General features: G+C 33.8%; 1 protein-coding gene across 4 annotated transcripts in view; it reads right to left on the bottom strand.

Annotated features, from left to right (window-relative positions):
- The window catches only part of ERBB4 (erb-b2 receptor tyrosine kinase 4), a 1,123,927-nt gene that overhangs the window by 256,839 nt on the left and 847,483 nt on the right, over window positions 1-19,605 (bottom strand). For 2 of the 4 annotated variants that reach the window (XM_036858280.1, XM_036858279.1), the window contains exons 14-16: window positions 18,697-18,790; window positions 12,503-12,657; window positions 5,440-5,484 (exon numbers count right to left, since the gene is read on the bottom strand). In XM_036858280.1, the coding sequence (XP_036714175.1) occupies window positions 5,440-5,484; window positions 12,503-12,657; window positions 18,697-18,790 (294 nt within the window). Of the gene's footprint in view, window positions 1-5,243; window positions 5,319-5,439; window positions 5,485-12,502; window positions 12,658-18,696; window positions 18,791-19,605 lie in introns of all 4 variants that reach the window. The other 2 variants (XM_036858277.1, XM_036858278.1) reach the window with 2 other exon arrangements.

Consider the following 19,605-nt stretch of genomic DNA (forward strand, 5'->3'; position numbering starts at 1 on the left):
TCCTCCATCCTCAACATTTAAAATATTTGATATCTAGAGAAATAATAAGTAATAGCATTTATTGAGTGATTTATTTAAATCAGGCACTGTTTTATAGACTCATTCAATCTTCATAGCCAATTTATGAATGATATTAATATTCCTATTGTATAATGAAGAAAGTGAAGCTCAGATAATATAAGGAACTTCCCTAAGGTCACACATCTAAAAAATGGTAGAACCTGACTTTGAACTCAGAAAATTGAATTCCAAAGACAGCACACTTAACCACCATACTACATCGCCTCTTGTTAATTGGCTGTGATAATTATTAAAAAATCATCAAAACAAATGTGAAAACATGTTTCAAAGTGATAGTACAGTGACTCAACCAAAGGCTCAAGGAGGAAAAAATATTTCATGTATATAGGAACAATCTAAAATAGACGCTAGCTTATAAAACTGCAGTTTGGGCCTTAGGTTCTCTTTCCCTCCCTCTTTCTCTCTCTCTCTCTTACTGATTTTTTTTTCCCATAATTTGACCTTGTTCTGAACAACTGTACTAACTGGTCTTGATCGTGCCCAAATGCCAAAGTGCCACTGTTGTATAAGTCACTTAGCTCTATCACATTCCTTTTTTTTTTAGAGTTTAATTGCTCTATTTACTTCATTAAAATAATTTGTTAATAAGACATATCACTCATTTGACTGTTTTAAAAACATTTAAAGGCAAAATACCATATAACTGAAAAAAAACTACAACTAAATTACATGACTTAGATGAATCTCATAAATATAATATTTAGCAAAAGAAGCCAGATGTAAAGAGGACATAGTGTATGATTCAATTTATACAAAGTACAAAAACAGGCAAACTGACCTATGTTGTTAGCATTCAGGGCAGTTGTTACCCTCAGAATGGAGCACAAGAAGCGTTTCTGGTTCTGATACTATTCTGTTTCTTGATCTGGCTGATGATTACATAAATGTTTCATTTGGAGAAATTCACTGAGCTTTACACTTATGTTTTATGTATTTTTACACTATATATGTTATATTTCAATCAAAACTTTACATGAAAAGGCAGTACTTTATCCAAAACAGTTGCTTTGCTAATTGTAATTTAGTACTACTTTCTCTCTTCCAAAAGATACAATTAATTTTTTTATAAAGAAAGCTAACAATATTTCCATATAACATTGTAAAGTTACTATTTTCCTAAATATGAGATGTTTTAAAAGTCAAATTTATTGAGGTATAATTTATATACAGTACAATTCATTTTTTTTAACTGAATGACCATTTTTGACAAGCCCATACATTTGTACAACCATCACCACTATCAAGATACAGAACAGTTCCATCATCTCCCCAAATTTCCTTATGACCTTTTGTAGTCCAACTCATCTCCCACCTCCCAGTTCCTGGCAATACTGATCGACATCTGTCTCCATAGTTCTTCCTTTCCAAGAATGCCTTATAAATGGAATCCTATACTATGTATTCTTTTAAGTCTAGCTTCTTTCAGTTAGCTTAATGTTTTTATTTTTTAATAGATCTTTATTGGAGTATAATTGCTTCATAATACTGTGTTAGTTAATGCTGCATAACAAAGTGAATCAGCCATATGCATACACATGTCCCCATATCCCCTCCCTCTTGAGCCTCCCACCCATCCTCCCTATCCCACCCCTCTAGGTTGTGGCAAAGCAGCAAGCTGATCTCCTGTGCCATGCTGCTGCTTCCCACTGGCTAAATATTTTACATGGTAGTGTATATATGTCACTGCTACTCTCACTTCACCCCAGCTTTGCCCTCCCACCCCATGTCCTCAAGTCCATTTTCTATGTCTACCTCTTTATTCCTGCCCTGCAACTAGGTTCATCAGTACCTTTTTTTTTTTTTTTTTAGATTCCATACATATGTGTTAGCATACAGTATTTGTTTTTCTCTTTCTGACTTACTTCACTCTGTATGACAAACTCTAGGTCCATCCACCTCACTACAAATAACTCAATTTCATTTCTTTTTATGGCTGAGTAATATTCCATTGTATATATGTTCCACATCTTCTTTATCCATTCATCTGTCGATGGACATTTAGGTTGGTACCATGTCCTGGCTATTGTAAATAGTGCTGCAACAAACATTGTGGTACATGTCTTTTTTTGAATTATGGTTTTCTCAGTGTATATGCCCAGTAGTGGGATTGCTGGGTCATATCGTAGTTCTATTTTTAGTTTTTTAAGGAACCTCCATACTCTTTCCCATAGTGGTTGCATCAATTTACATTCCCACTTATTTTTCTATTCTTCCTAACCTATCTGTTAGTTTCCTAGTCTAATTTTATTTTTGACTTTGTTACTGCTTTTTGGTTTTTTTTCTTTTGCTGCCTCAGGCGGCTTGTGGGATATTGGTTCACAAGCCCGGGGTCAGGCCGAAGTTCCTGCACTGGAAGCTCCGAGTCCAAATGACTGGCCTCACAGAGAACCTCAGACCCCAGGGAATATTCATCGGAGTGAGGTCCCACGGATTTACTCATCTCAGCACCAAGACCCAGCTCTACCCAATAGCCTACAAACCCCAGTGTTGGAAGCCTCAGGCCAAACAACCAGTAAGACAGGAACACAATCTCACTCAAAAAAAAAAAAAAAAAATGAGATGGCAAAAAAATATGTCACAGATGAAGGAGCAAGGTAAAAACCTAAAAGCCCAAATAAATGAAGAGGAAATAGGCAATCTACCTGAAAAAGAATTCAGAGTAATGATAGTAAAGAAGATCCAGAATCTTGGAAATGGAATGGAGGCACGGATTGAGAAAATATAAGAAATGTTTAACAAAGATCTAGATGAATTACAGAACAAACAAACAGAGATGAACAACACAATAACAGAAATGAAAAATACACTAGAAGGAATTAATAACAGAATAACTGAGGCAGAAGAACTAATAAGTGAGCTGGAAGACAAAATGGTGAAAATAACTGCCGAGGAGCAGAATAAAGAAAAAAGAATGAAAAGAATTGAAGACAATCTCAGGGACCTCTGGGACAACACTAAACGCACCAACATTCGAATTATAGGGGTCCCAGAAGAAGAAGAGAAAAAGAAACGGTCTGAGAAAATAGTTGAAGAGATTATAGTGGAAAACTTCCCTAACATGGGAAAGGAAATAGTCACCCAAGTCCAGGAAGCACAGAGAGTCCCATACAGATAAACCCTAGGAAAAACACACCAAGACACATATTAATCAAACTAACAAAAATTAAATTCAAAGACAAAATATTAAAAGCAGCAAGGGAAAAACAAAAAAAAACATACAAAGGAATCCCCGTAAGGTTATCAGCTGATTTTTCAGCAGAAACTCTGCAAGCCAGAAGGGAGTGGCAGGATATAATTAAAGTGATGAAAGGGAAAAACCTACAATCAAGATTACTCTAACCAGCAAGGATCTCATTCAGATTCAGTGAAGAAGTCAAAAGCTTTTCAGACAAGCAAAAGCTAAGAGAATTCAGCACCACCAAACCAGCTTTACAACAAATGCTAAAGAAACTTCTCTAGGTAGGAAACACAAGAGAAGAAAAAGACCCACAAAAACAAACCCAGAACAATTAAGAAAATGGTAAGAGGAACATACATATCGATAATAACCTTAAATGTAAATGGATTAAATGCCTCAACCAAAAGACACAGACTGGTTGAATGGATACAAAAACAAGACCCATATATATGCTGTCTACAAGAGACCCACTTCACACCTAGGGACACATATGGACTGAAAGTGAGGGGATGGAGAAAGATATTCCATGCAAATGGAATTCAAAAGAAAGCTGGAGTAGCAATACTTGTATCAGGTAAAATGGACTTTAAAATAAAGACTGTTACAAGAGATAATGAGGGACACTACATAATGATCAAAGGATCAATCCAAGAAGAAGATATAACAATTATAAATGTTTATGCACCCAACATAGGAGCATCTCAATACATAAGGCAAATGCTAACAACCATGAAAGGAGAAATCGACAGTAACACAATAATAGTAGGGGACTTTAACACACCACTTACACCAATGGACAGATCATCCAAACAGCAAATTAATAAGGAAACACAAGCTTTAAATGACACAATAGACCAGATAGATCTAATTGATATTTATAGAACATTCCACCCAAAAGCAGCAGAATACACTTTCTTCTCAAGTGCACATGGAACATTCTCCAGGATAGATCACATCTTGGGTCACAAATTAAGCCTTGGAAAATTTAGGAAAATTGATATTGTATCAAGCATCTTTTCTGCCCACAGCACTATGAGATTGGAAACCAATTACAGGAAAAAAAACTGTAAAAAACACAAATACATGGAGGCTAAACAGTGTGCTACTAAATAACCAAGAGATCACTGAAGAAATCAAAGAAGAAATAAAAAAATACACAGAAACAAATGACAATGAAAATACAATGGCCCAAAACCTATGGGACACAGCAAAAGCAGTTCTAAGGGGTTTATAGCAATACAATCTCACACCAAGAAGCAAGAAAAATCTCAAATAAACAATCTAACACTACACTTAGCTTAATGTTTTTGAGATCCATGCATGTTTTGTGTATGTCAGCAGTTTGTTCCTTTCTGTTGTTGAGTAATGTTACAATGTATAGATATACCACAATTAAAAAACATCTGAGTAATTTCCAGGTTCTAGTGATTTTGAATAAAACCACTACAAACATTTATGTATAGGTTTTTGTATAAACATGAGTGAAATATTTTGTTTTTTAATTCTAACTTGTACTTTCACCTGCACAAAATATTTTCTACACTGCCTTTAGTCTATGGTAATTCTTAAGCCTAGGGAATATACCAACCAGTTCAAAATAACATAAAATCAGAAATTGAATCAAGTAAAAAACACCTTACAAAAATAGATCAACTTCTGCAAATTACACTCTTAAAAATATTTTTTGCAATCATCTACATAATTAAGAACATAAAGACTATTAAAGCTCTAGATTAATATTTAAAATATTGTTTAAGTTGTACAAAATTAAAAAACAATGATATTACTAATTTGGATTCTACAATCATAATGAATAAAGGAAGAAGAGGTAAGAAATGTGGCTTGAAAAGTAAAGGGTTATATGCCTCTTTCAAAACTCCCTGATTTAACATATTATAAATTTCACCCAACTGGTTAGTACTTTTTTATCCGTGATAACTGGGAAAGGATTTGAGTGACAAAATGGAAACATGGTAGATGTTACCTAGCATGTTGTGGTAAAGTGGAATGGCCCGTCCAAAGGTAGTAAATGCAGTCATGACTAGTGGGACCGCTACACCTGCAGGCAATTACAGAACAGAAAACATCATTCTCCATTCACAGTGGCATGCACACACATGCACCAGTGCTCACACATGGAGCCTTGGAGGAAGAACATGGGAAGCAAGCACACCAAGTACCTATCCATCAGGCCGATGCAGTCTTCAATACTTGAGCCTATGCACCTGCAGAAGATCCAAATTTTAAAAATGCAAGGAAAGAAAAATTAGTCATTTTTAAAAATAATATATAAGACAAATACCAATTGTGTCAAACTCTTAATTATAGTTATTAGACAATTTTTGAATATCATGAATTTAAAGCTAGTGAGAAGGTTACTATACTTGATGGATACCCAGAAATAAATTGTAAATACTACACAAATGGAATGCAAAGAAACAAGTCCACAGTAAAGGAAATTGTACTCTGTTTCTGTGGATAATTTCCAAGCACATATTGCTCATTTCTAATACTTTAAATTCCTTTGAATCATTTGTGATATTATGTCTTGATGAATAACTTGATATTTCAATGGCTATAATTGGTTTCATGTATACAGTTTCTTCTAAAAGGCTTTAAGCTGAAGTAAAAAACAAAATCAATAAAAAAGAAAACATGAGCTATTCAATATAATATAATAACCTGATGCTTAATACTCATTATTGAAGATTGATTTTAGCAGCAAATGAGTTAACATGCTTTAACGTTATTCTCATGGATACTTTACACAATCACATTATTCCATGCCTTGGTTGTGACTATCTTTAAAACATACTTATCTTTAAACATGAATTCATTTAACAAGCAAATTAATTGGTTTCACCATACTGCAGTTTATCTTGATACTTGCTTTTAAAAAAGCAGTGCCATAACAGTCAAGTGAAAACAGGTTTTTAAACTGCCATAATATTTAACTCAAACAATAAAAAATAAATAAATACTCCCCAAGGAAATGAATAAATTGAGACTCAGGTAAGCAAAGAATCCACAGAGGTTAACATTTAAGTAAAATTATATAAGTACACAGAATTCTGATTTTGAAGTATTATAGAAATATTATTTCTTCCATCTGCCAATAAATTTGAATTGTATTTCTTTCCCTTTTCTCTCATTAAAGACATATAGCTCCAGTGCATTATCAAGATTCCTTGTACAGCTATGATTTATTGAACTGTCTAATTCTTCTGGTAATATTTTTTCCAAATTCTAATTTCTAAAACTGAAAAAGAAGTTGAAGTTAAAATCATTATGTAATGAAGTAATAAGGTGCTCATGTATAAGGCCAGACTGCCCATTATATCTTTAGAAAACTCTGTAACACATAAATAAATATGACTATGTATAATAGTAATTAAGTCACTGTTTTCCTCCTTCATCAGTATCAGTTATAATATTCCTACTAGGTGGAAAATTATTTTTCTTTTGAGGATTGGCTTTGAGTGGCTTAGAAAAGAAATTAATGTACAGAAATACAGAAATACATGAAATATACTGTGAAAAATTCTTTCAAAAAAAAGCAAATAAGAAATAAAAATTAAAATAAAAAATAGAGCACATAGCATTGAATTGGTTCCAAAATTCATAATCAAAACCATTTCTAAAAATAAAAAAACAATTAGTATAAAAGTTTGCAAATTGTCTTATATGGTTTTCTTCTATTCCAAAGGACTTATTTTTTTCTACTTTCCAATTATACCTTCTTCAAAATGTTTTTAAAAAATACAGTAGTGCCATTTTTGTAAAATTAATAGTCTACTTCTTACTTCCAAATGATAATCTGAAAGCTATGGTTAGTTTGTAATCTGTATTTACTATAACCTTGGAAAGATAAAAATATTTGAAAGTAAGCTTTAACTTGAGGGGAAAATTAAATAGTGAATAATGAAAGATCTTCATTCATCCATTAAAAAAACAAAACAAAACTGTGTCACATGCCTGCTAAGTGTTCCTACTATTCTAGGAGCTGGGGGAGAAAAAAAGATGAATTAGACACTTTTCCTATTCTTAATGAGCTCAAACTTTAATGAAGGAGACATGCATAAACATATGTGTATTGTACAATATGATAAATATAATGAGGAACACGAACAAGTGACTTAGGAGAGTGTGGAGGAGGGACACACAGTTTCAGAAGGTTGTGGTCATGCTCGGAGAAGTTAGAAAACTGAAGTTCAGAGTTCAGAGTCCTGATAACCAGGATTGGGGTGGCAATAATTTCTAAGGGGTAAGAAACAGCAGGAGCAAAATCATCAGTCTGAGGAAGGGTAGAGAGTATATGAACAGCTACAAATAATTCTGAATAGTTAGAGAACAACATAGGCAACAGGGAGAAGGAAAAAAAGAAGCTAGATCATTAGAAAGGAACCAGAACTTGAAGACTGTCTGCTTAGGAACAAACTTAATGGGAAACCACTGCAGGGTTTTAAAGAAGTTGTGAAATTGCTAGATTTGTGTTATACATTGATCTCTTTGCCCACTGAAGGCTAGTCAGCTGGGAGCCAGACAGATTCCTTTGGCACAGAGACTGTTTTAGTCTCTGTAAGAGATGATGAAGGATTAAACTAGGGAAACGGTAACTAGGATAGAGTTACCTTAAATCCACCTAGAGTTGGATTTAAGGAATACCTTGAAACGTATGCGGAAAAAAAACAAAACGAAACAGTAGTTGGTGGCTGATTTGATGATGGAAGGGGAAAGATCAGAGGAGCTAAAGATGACTCATACTTCTAACTTTGAGAATAGTGGTACCATCAGTGAGAGAATGCAAGAGGAGGAACACCTTCCTCTGTGTGTGTGTGTGTTCCGGAAGCAGGGTTGATAGTTTCAGTCTTAGGTATCTAAAGTTTAGTGTGGTTTTCCTACATCCAGGTAGAAATGTTCCTCAGCATCTGGAAAGATGAGTCTGGTGGAGGGGAGGGTGTGGGGGGAGGAGAGGGAAGCAGGAGGCACAGGTACAATGATCCAGTTTTGAAACATCATACAGGAGAAGGCTGAAATCATGTAAGTGGATGTGATGGCTGAAGAAGGATCTATAAAGTGAGAAAAGCAGAGACTGAGACTGAAACTCAAGGAACTCCAATAATTAGTAAATGACATAAGATGAGCTCATATGCCAGAAACATAGGAAAATATGTTTGAGTAAAATCAATTAATTGCAGTGTCATGGAAGCCAAATCATGAAAAAACTTCAGGAAATGGATGACCATCGATCGTTGTCAAGTGCAAGAGAGGTCTAGTAAAAGAACTACTAAGTTAGTTACTACTTACTACTACTACTAACTATGTTAGTTGTCATAGTCAAGGTCACTAGAATTTAGGTTGCTATGAGTTGAGAAGCAAATTGCAAATAAGAGAATAGAAGCAAAGGAAAAGGGAGGAGCTACTGAGGGGGTGGGGTGTGAGGCCAAGAAAGTTTGTCTAGGAGATTTTGTAGGATATTTGAGATTTAAAGGTATTTATAAGTTGAGGATAAAAGAAGAATGGAAGACAGAATAAGAGTGTGGTACCATTTTTTCTAAATACAAATCACTGTGTATTTAAAGATGTATATTCTATTTCAACTCTTCGTACTTTATATAAGCAAATAATTAGCACATGTAATTTATGTAGATTCAGGAAAATCAAAGAATAATGGAAACGTTAAACTTTTGAAGAGTCAAAATCCCAAATAAGAGACTGAATAAGGATGTGAAATAATACAATTCCCTAGATAATTAGTGTTCTAAAGTAGAAACTTTACAGAAAGTTCAGAAAGAGAAACTGTAACATGTTAATATAATATATTAAAAAAAACTGGAATTCCAAATATTGAGCTGTGTTTAACATTTGCTTGTACTTACTGATTTCTAAACACCTTGATATACCCATACAAGTAACATAGTTGAGATATTTTGACAAAATCTTCTCTAAATTTTGAAATTAAAATGGAAAAATATTTTAAAATTTCATTACAGAAGTTATCGACAATAATTCCACAAGCAGCCCTTCTTTTGTTCTCTCCATCAATGGAAATTCTTTCATTACATACATTTAAAAATATAAAAAGAATTGATAAGAAAAATATTAAGGCATATAGAAAATTTAATAGTATCAAATCGTGATTCTAATATTACTAAAAACTTTTAATGAATTTTTAAAAGATGCCCTATTAAAAATAAATATCCCAGTTCACGTCTCCAAACAAAAATTAAATTGACATTCATCATGGACGCAAGTGATATTAGTAAAGAAACTATAACCTTTGCCCTTACGACTACTCAACTGCATACTAAATTTAGTTTACAAGTCCTCTTTTAAAATTTCTATCTTGCTAATTTCAAATATGAATATCATTTCTAAGTTTTAAATTCTTGCTAATCATTTCAAAATACAGAGGGATCTCTGATGAAAGGATATAAATCATAAGAATAAAAATTCACTGGACTGTGACCTCCTAGTGATCAAGAGCTGTGTCTTGCTTATTTCTGAACTTAGCTATCACTGTATCTGATACACAACAGGTGTTCAATGTAACAAAGTTGAAGAATGAATGAAATGAGAAAGGCTGCTAAAATAAAAATTCTCTAGTCAAGGCAAGAAGAGACAATGTTATTTTTTTTTTCCTCTAGGAATATTAGTGAGACTCTCCTGATAGGTACTAGCTAAATGGATCACCTATTTTAAAAACATCTAAAGAACTTATTAGAGTCAATACATTTAATGTACTTTTAGAGTAGTAAAAGGGCTTTTAAGGTATTACATGATAATTTTACTTTCAGATGATCATTAAACAGTATTCAAAGTAAGAACTTCCTTCTGAAAAATGATTTGAAAGACTATTTCCATTAACTTGGTTCCTGAATTATCCAGCTGACATAATATTGGCATATAAAAGAAAAGTTGTTTTCCAAAGTGGAGTTGGCCTGGTGAGCTCACGCTTACTGATAGGTCATTTATTACGTGCGTTTAGGAATAAAAATAGTCACTTGTTCCATCATCCCTACTGCCCCTATGATCTTCCTAGGGAAAGATTCTATCTCTACACGCTCAATTTGAAAGGAAGGGACTGAATGCATAGAGCACCTCATTGCTTCATTAAAAGGATCTCAAAGCACAGTGTTGCACGGCAGTAGTGTACAGAGGAGGGCTTAAGCATTTAGAAATGCCCAAATCCTAAATTCCATTCTGGGACTGAGACCACAGAACTCTTAGGAAGTGAGTGAACCTGGACAATACGGATGCTGTTAGAAAAAGGATGGCAGGAAGATAAATGAAAACAAAGACAAGAAACCATCAGGATTAAGTCATTACAGAATCCATGTACCTTAGAAGATGCCAGGGAGTACACTAGTCAAATTCTGTCTCACCATCATTCTGCAGCAGTGAATTTAAAGTCATCATTTTATTTACTAGGGTTCCCAAGTGATCTGGTCAGATTTGTTTCCTGTTACACCTTCATCCTCCCTTTAGGTTGACATCCAACTTTTGTTACTGTGGTAAATTGATCTATTCATTGTCCCTCCTTCTACTTTCCCCCAACTATATATCTTTTCTTTTATTATATAATCATGATTTAAAAGGACTGAGAGGAAGACACACCAGCCACACATCCAGACTATGTACGGCTCTGTGATCTCACTTTCATTTCCCTAATGGCTTTGTTGTAATTAGATTTGCAAAAACAGCAAAAGGTCTCATTTTGAATGGCAACAGCTGTTGACATCAACATTACATTGAATAACGTTTGTTTAATTTTAGCTGCAAAACAACAAAACCCTCTTGTGGATGATTATTTTAGCAGGCAACGTTTTCCCTTTCTGTTGCTGACTCTTCTGCCCCGGCAATATCAGTATCTTCATGAAATACCCTTAACTGAAGTGTGCCCAAAACTCGCCAGGGGAGCAGCTTATTCTTTCTAATTTCCTTGAAGCAGAGTGTCTATGTGACTATTTCAGTATCCTCAAACCAGGGAGGTGGCATTAGCTCTTCCAAGCTGAATTTGAGTTTGAATGGCAGCATATTACTTTATCTTTTGAGGATCTGCCACTTCACAGAGTGACTTAAGCTGATTTCTTGACCTGCAGGAAATTGTAGCAGCATCTGCAAATTGATGTCCTCTTGGCAGAAAATGATGTTGCTTGCTTACCTTCTTCAATATCCCCTAACAGCCAGCCCTTACTCTGGCAGAAAATCTCTTTATGGAATCTCATATTTTCCTGCCAGATCTAAAGTACCCAAGATGATTCTCCACAAGTGTCTCTGTGTGTTTGTACGTGTGTGTGCACATGTGTGTGGGCACTCACAATGGAGAAGAGGTGTTTTGGACAGAAGGAGGATAGAGCATGTGAAACTACCCTTGATTCTAAATTTATTCCTCTTCTACAGGAAAGAAAAGGAAAAGTCCTTATTAAAAGAGATTTGCTGTCTTTTAAAGAAATAGTTGTTGGGATTAGTTAGATGAAGTGACATTATTTCTTTTATAGTTCAGTGCTTTTCTTCTTTCTGTAATATGTCTTTGTTACTCAACTGTTATCAGTATCAAAAGTAGTCTAATTATTATTCATTTTACAATGCATCCTTTTGAAAAGTAGAAAAATGTGTACCCATCTTTGAATTGTCCTATATCGGTTGAAGAAACACTAGGTTATAGGTTAACCTATAATAGAATCACTTTCACAAAATGTACTTGTATTTTTATTAAAATACATATCACTAGGTTCCTTTTTTTTTTTTTTTACCATCACTGCTTTTGCTTATATTTTGCTGAAGGAGTAATACAAGGCAGCATTTATCAAAAAGAGATCTTCATTTTAAGGTGATTGTAACAACAAAGAAACAGAAACAGAAAATCTCTGTTAAAGATTTATTAAGCACGAATCTCAAAAGTACAATTACTTGTCTTTTCTGATATCTTTAATCCTCAGTAAAACTTGGAAGAATTTCTACACTCCATACAAAGTATACCTGATACCAGCTTCATGAAGGTGTCAATAGAAGTTACAGAAAAATGTTAAACGGAAATATTTTAGAGGGTATAAATTCGATTCCATAAAGCATTCTTATAGAAAGGAGTTCTCTTAAAATCAACACATTATATAAAGATGAATAGAATTTTGCATGAGAATATTACATATTCAGTAGACTGCGTCAGGGATAAAATGCATGTATGCACCTCTTGATTAGCAATACGCACATGATTAAGTTTTTGACCAGTAAATTGCTTACCCTTGGGTGCAGTTTGGATGGCATGGGTGGCACTCCCGATCCTGATCAGCATACTTGAAAATGAAACTGTTTGCCCCCTGTAAGCCATCTGGACATTTTTCCACACAGTTCGGGCCATCCTTAAAATGGGAGCACTTTGTACAGTTGTCAGGTCCCTGAAATGTGAAAAAAAAAAATGGAGGAAGAAAAATGGGTGCCATTTCCTCTGGAATGTATTCATCTGGTTTAGTTACTGAGACTTCAGTGGGTGGCCAATCTTCCTCTAGAGAACTGAAGAGCATTTTCAGAAGTACAAATGGGGATGTTGCTATTGTAGCTTTTTGATCAGCAAAATTGTCCAGTGATTTTTCCAGAAGGACATCAGCATTTTCTTTCTGTCATTTATTCCTAGTGAGATTACAGTGCAACGATATTTGGTAACAACACATTATTCCTAGAAATATTTTATCACAATCACTGGGAATATGTGAAAATTCTTACTAAGTAGTTAATGAAAATAAGGAAATGATAGGAATTAGGTAACACTAAATTTCATATACAAGTGAGATGTAAACTTTCCTTTGGTGGTACCATGACTATTTGAACAATGAATTTAAACATTTTCTATAGTTGAATTATCAGGAATTAGGTAGTTTAGGCAAATAAAGGTTAATTTCTAAGTTACTCTCCAACTCATATCAGCTTATGATCATGCCAAAAATCATATCATGTCTATTAATAGGGATTTTAGCAAATAACAGTACAATACTGAGAGCACAATAAAGGCACAATCTGATGAGCAAAAATCAAAAACTTGTACATACAAAAGAAAATTATATGGAGAAACTTACTCAAGAATGAAGGTGATATAAATATGAGCATGATAAATCTAAATAAAACTAACTCACTTCATATATTTATGCTTATAATTTATAATATCTGTCTAATATGTATAATTATAGTAAGCAGTAATGTGTAAATATATTTAAATGTCATAACAAAAGTAAAAATCTTAAATTCATATTAAACATCTAAAAATTGTACCAAAAAAATGATTTGGATTTGGTGCTGGGGATAATAAGCATGCAAGAAATGATAAGTAGTACATTCTCAAATCAAATTGAGAACATTTTGGTGAAAAATACTATTTCCTTAAAAGATGCCCATATATTTACACATTCAGGTGTTTTAAATAATGATATTACCTACTCAAAATTTACTTTTAGTTCTCCTTTTTGAACATCATATTGTCTTAGGATTCCTCTTCTCTTTGACTACTTCTTGGAACTTCTTACCTTGACTCTTTTCTCCCCAAAATCTGCTTATATCCACATAGTTTAACAATTATGACAGTTCACATTGAACATAATTTAGATAAATAAGATATACTAAGTATAGAGGGAAATATTTAATATTATTAAGCTTATAATTATAAACAATGTGTATTTGGGAGATAAGCAAGCAAACATTTTACAGAGCTATTTATTAGACAGGGTGCGTGGGGATCAGTCTATTCATGGGAGTGAGTTTCATCTCTCTATGGATGTTAATCCAAAAGTAGCCAGACGTTGCAAGTGGTGATATAAGGCATCAGGAAATCAAGAAATATAATACTTTAAAATTTAAAGATAAAGGCAGCTAAGGAAGAATAGTAGTACAAAGAAGAAAGGGTAATCAGGAAGAGATTTCTGGAAATCCTGAGACTGGTGAGGTTCAATCAAGCACCTATCTTACTATTTTGAAGTGAGATTTAGATTATCTATCTATTATCTATCTATCTATCTATCATCTATCTATCTATCTATCTATCTATCTATCTATCTATACAGTTATAGGTATATCTAAATCTCATACTTCTAAATCTCATATATATATTTGTTTATGTATATAAACATATGTGTATATATATGCATGCACATATATATGTGTGTATATATATACTTATTTATTCTGTGAAAGAGAATCCCTATTCAACCTGAAGAGTTTGCTGCTGGCAACTTATTTCCTACCAAAAAAGAACACTTCACATGTTTCCAATTTTAACACCTGCTCATGGGTACTTAGGCACATAATACTGTCTATTATACAAAATCATTTACTGTGCAAGTATGCTCAGTGGTATGACATTGTACAAGACATGAGACATGCTGATGTCTTCTTTCAGAACACAAGAATAAAACTTACTGTGAGTAAATTAGGCAGTGGTAGTCAGAATTAGGAATTATTTTTCTATAAAATACTTCTAATGTAAAATAATGTCCAGGTAAAATCAGAAGATGTAAAAAATTTATGAAATTAAAATTAAATTCACATTTAATCTTTAGGCAGACTTCAATAGGATAAATTTTTTTGTGCTTCCTTGTTTTTAAAGCATCTCTTAACTATTTAATTGTATTATCATGATATGAAATTGAATGTCCTGAGCTGACATAACTAAAAGATGTCCTGACAAATCTCGAAAGAAATGAAATGTCTGATTCTCTATCTCATTTCCATAATACAGAGATTTAAAGAAATACATGTTGTCTAATACTTACTTTTTTATCATTATATTCCCAAAGCTTTTAAGAACCTAGGTACAGCGAATGAACTGATAAATGCAACAAAGAAAAGAGAGATGAAGGCAACATTCTTCCTTATCTCTGATTTTAAGCTACACTTGGACCCAGTAATCTAGACAGAAAACTAAAGGATAGGCTAAATCCTGAGAGAAACATTTCATTTTTTTTTCTCAGTGACAATTGATGTTTTTCTCTGGTAGCTGCTGTAAGAGACAAAGCCACTATTCACCAGTATCCAATTCTCTTCCACTTCCAGCCTCACAGAATATGGAAATTCCCTCCCACTAGAGGGGAGGTGTGTGTCTCGCTTTGGACCATGAAATTAAGTAAAAGCAATTTATGAGACTGCCAGTGCTAAACTCTCAAGCCTTCTCTTTCCCGGCTGCCATGATGTGGGGATCCCATGTAGATGTAGAGATGCCATAACTTCAAAGCATCCTGGAATGCCAGACCACCACAGAGAGGGGGGCTGCCTTAGAAAGCTCCCCAGACCTGCAGTGCACTTTACATGAAAAAGATTTAAACATTTTTCTGTAAGCTACTGCAATATGGAGGTTATTTGTTGTGGCAACACAAGCTCTATTAACCTGGATTTAACAGCTATTTTAGCTTTAACAAAAATTGTGTTTCAAAAATCAGTTTCCCTCCCTCCCAAAAAATCAGTTCCCTTCTCCTATCCCCTCCCTTCTCTTGCTGCCTCTGTGGCTTATATTTTGGTCTCCTTTGACTTTGTCTGATGTCCTTTTCTTTTGTTCTTACATTCCCTCCCTTATCTTTCTTGATAGGACTATACAGGAATAGTGAAAGTGAGTCAGAAAAGATAAAATTGTAAAGAAAGAAAAGATAGAAAAGAAAAGAAAAAAAAAAAAAAGAAAAGAATAAAGTAAAGAAGACCAAGTGCAGACAGATGAGGATATAAAAGCAGAGGCTTGCTTTATTTCAAATCAACCCCTCTCAAGATTATCCTGAATGTCTGTCACATTTAAATAGGATAATATCATCCATTTTACAGATGTATATTCCCAGAAAGCATTTTATTCTTATTCCTTTATGGACATTGTTGCCTAGAGAAAAAAAAGTGAAATGAAAAGAGTGTGAAATTTGGAGTCAGAACTTCTATAGTTGAGTCCCAGCTCCACATCTTACTGATTTGCTGACTTTTGGAGTAACTTTCTAATCATTATCATGGGTTCAATTTCTTTATATTTTAAATGGAGAATGTGATAGTATGCTTCAGATGTAATAGTGTTTGACAAATATAAATATTTATCAATTCTTATCATTAGGGAAACATTTAACAGTTCAAGAACATGAGATTCCAGCAGAATAAATCATAAGACCAGGTGTGGGAATTCCAGTTAGCTTTATGACTTCTTCCTCTATCTCATCACTATATCAGTCTCATGAAGAAGTTTCCTGAACCTCTTGGGTATCCTAAGTGATATATGCCAGTTAGTTGGCACACAAAACCACTTCCGTCTTTAGTTTTGATAAACAACATGTAGACCCAGAAACAGGCATATACCTAATATAAATTGTAAAGGCTGAAAACAAGCAACCCCCTAGAGGGAGCAAAGTTTGGGCTATTGCTTGAGCTCAATCCTGGCAGTTTTTCAGATACCATTACCTAAAAGACACTGTGCTCTTACCTGCTTAGCATTTTAATAAGGCTTACTGATCAAGTCAGTTTTCTTGATTTCCTGCTCTGATCTTCCACAAATGAGTGGTTCAACTTTTCTGAGTTTTTTCTACTTTTGACTTATTGCCTTCTCTAATCTCTAGACATACTCATTCACAATTTTAGCACTGAATAGTGATTTTAAGCATATGGCCCAACAATGCTGTCCTTACAGAATTAAAATGTGTTCACTAAAAACCTGTTTTTTCATTCTTTCTTAGTTATCAAGTAATTTTGAAAATTGCAAGAATATTAACTTTTAGGGCTTTTTAATGTGTATTTTTATAAACTGTCTCAATTCTTTTAAGGAACAAAGGAATGATCAAATAGACTGTAAAAACAAAGAAATCAATAAGCTAGTTATTTACTAGCATACTTTTATACCATAGGAGGCAGCATAAGGAACTGAAAAAGACGGGACTACTCTTGCAGTTTGCCTTGTTCAAAGGAGATGGCCAAATTCTTGGTTATTGTAATTGTACATTTTCAAAGTCTCTTTCTCTGAAAGAGATTTTTTTTTTTCATTCGATGATGTATGGTTCCTAGATGTGCTAGTTTTTAGAGAAGTCTCATAGAGAGAGACAGCTCAACTTCCTTTAACAAACCCATTATGGAATTTTACTTTCCTGTGTGTCCTGACATTCTTTACAGAATCCACATTTCTCATGCTGCAGATTAATTGTATTTTAAATGACTATCCTTAGTGGAAAAAGAAAATAGCTGCATATGCCCTTAGCATACTTACTTGGAGATCATTACATATTAAATTGTCTTTTAGACTTTGGTTCTTCAGGCCAAATCACACCACTTCTTTTTCTCAGAGGTCTGGTTTTCCAAGCTTAATCATCCTTGTGGTAGTCCTCTGAACTGTCCAAGTTTTCCACATCCTTCTTTAGATGAAGTTCCAGAACAGCTCATTGGGGCCTAATGGAAGTTTGGAGGGCTCAATGATAATTTTTTTCTAAGCTGATTAAGTGCTGAATAAGCACTCTGGTAGAAAAATTAATACTATTTAAATTTCAAATGAATTCTTATGGAGCAGTGTTGAGCTCTTGGCTACACCCAAGTGTTGGTCCCCAAGTTATTTACTGAATGATGACTCAATACACAAATAAACTGGAAATTTGTCTAAAGAAGGATGAATATGACACTTTGGAATGACAAACTCATACTGACCTCATTATTAAGAAAAAGCCTCATTATTAAGAATGATGGGAACCAAAGGAAGGTCTAGAAAATAATTATCATTTTCTCCACAAGACTAACTTCAAACTATATAAATGTCAACTTATGCATAAAGACTTTCTTGATCCCATAGCCCCTCCTTCAATCATCATAGCTCAGTTTTTCTCTCGGCCATGGTATTTATCACACAGCTTTAGATTTTAGTTTATGAGTGTTTGTCTTCCTCCTTTTTTTCAATTTTCCTTCATAACGCCATTATAGTTAAATGATTAAACACAGGTACGAACGTGTTACAGTTTACCTCAAATACAACATGAACTTTCACATTTACATATCTTTACATGTTTCCTCATTCTAGATTCTTCTTCAAAGCATAGCTCAAACATCACTTTTCTTTGGCTTTCCTTGGTGTCCCAATTGCCATCTCAAAGATTTAGTTTCTCCCTCAAATGTATTCATATAACAATTTATGCATATTTTATCAATTATTTTGCTTCAATAATTATTTGTGTATCTCTCTTTTCAGCCCTGTGCAATCTTCAAGGACAACTCCATATCTTCTTTTTAAATACATTATCTGGGACATAAATATTTAAGAAACTGAAGTTTTAAATATTTTATCACTACTACTAAGCTGTAAGCCTCTTGAGGGGAGAATGTTGAATGTGATTCCCCATAGCATGCTGTAAATACCTATTTAATGGATGGATAAATGATAAATCAATGACTTGACAGACATTCATACATGAAACTAAATAAGCCAACACAACCGTAGATGTCTTCAGGCTTACCGGTCCATGGCATGTGAGGATGCCATCTTCCATCTTCTCACACTGGGGGTCACACTCCACACAGATGGAGCCATTCTCAAACTCCCGAAATTCACTGTGAAAACATCAGCAGCATGAGGCAGTGTAAGCAAACAAGCTGTCAACTTAACAAATGAAGTAACATCTGCTAAAAGTCCTATTGGCAAAGTAAATTCTAGAGTTTGTTTCTCTAAGTGCCAGGAGCATCAGAATCATTTCCCTGTACATTAATGAGCAAGTTCTCCATTAGGAGAAAAGATAAACTGCAGCCAGATGGCTCTCCTGGCCCTCCATTGGGTTCAACGACAGACTCATTCAGGAAACCTCTCTCTTGTGAGAGAGATTCCAGCAGTCTCAAAAAAAAAAAAAGGAAAAGAAAAAAAAGGATGACTCTTTTGATGACACAGCAGAACCATTTCTGCTATTTTAAGTGAGTCTGTGCCTGTTTGTCTCTATATAAAATTTTACTCTTGGCTGAAGGCTTATTTTTTAAACGTTGACAGAACTATTGTATTTTTCTTGTTGCTAAGTTACATGCATGTTCCCCATCCTTGTCCTTCAAATCCCAAGATTCTTCAATTTATTTTTAGTGAAACTTCAAAAAACACCTTGATTTCTTTTCTTCTTTTAAAATATCTTTCTTGGAGAATTAGAGAAAATATCTTTTTAATGGTAGATTTTATTTTCTTAGATTATTGATCTAATATAACAACATCTTTTTCAGTTTAAATTCTTTTTGAAGAATTCTATATGATATAAAATAAAAAATAGTTTAATGGTAACATTCTAAAACTTTCTAATTAAAATGTGGGATGATGGTCATCACTTCCCTAAACCTTACATTTTGTGGCTATTTGAATATTAAATTTACCAGTATATAAGTTTTCCAAT

The sequence above is a fragment of the Balaenoptera musculus genome, chromosome 7, assembly GCF_009873245.2.
Source record: "Balaenoptera musculus isolate JJ_BM4_2016_0621 chromosome 7, mBalMus1.pri.v3, whole genome shotgun sequence".
Taxonomy (NCBI): domain Eukaryota; kingdom Metazoa; phylum Chordata; class Mammalia; order Artiodactyla; family Balaenopteridae; genus Balaenoptera; species Balaenoptera musculus.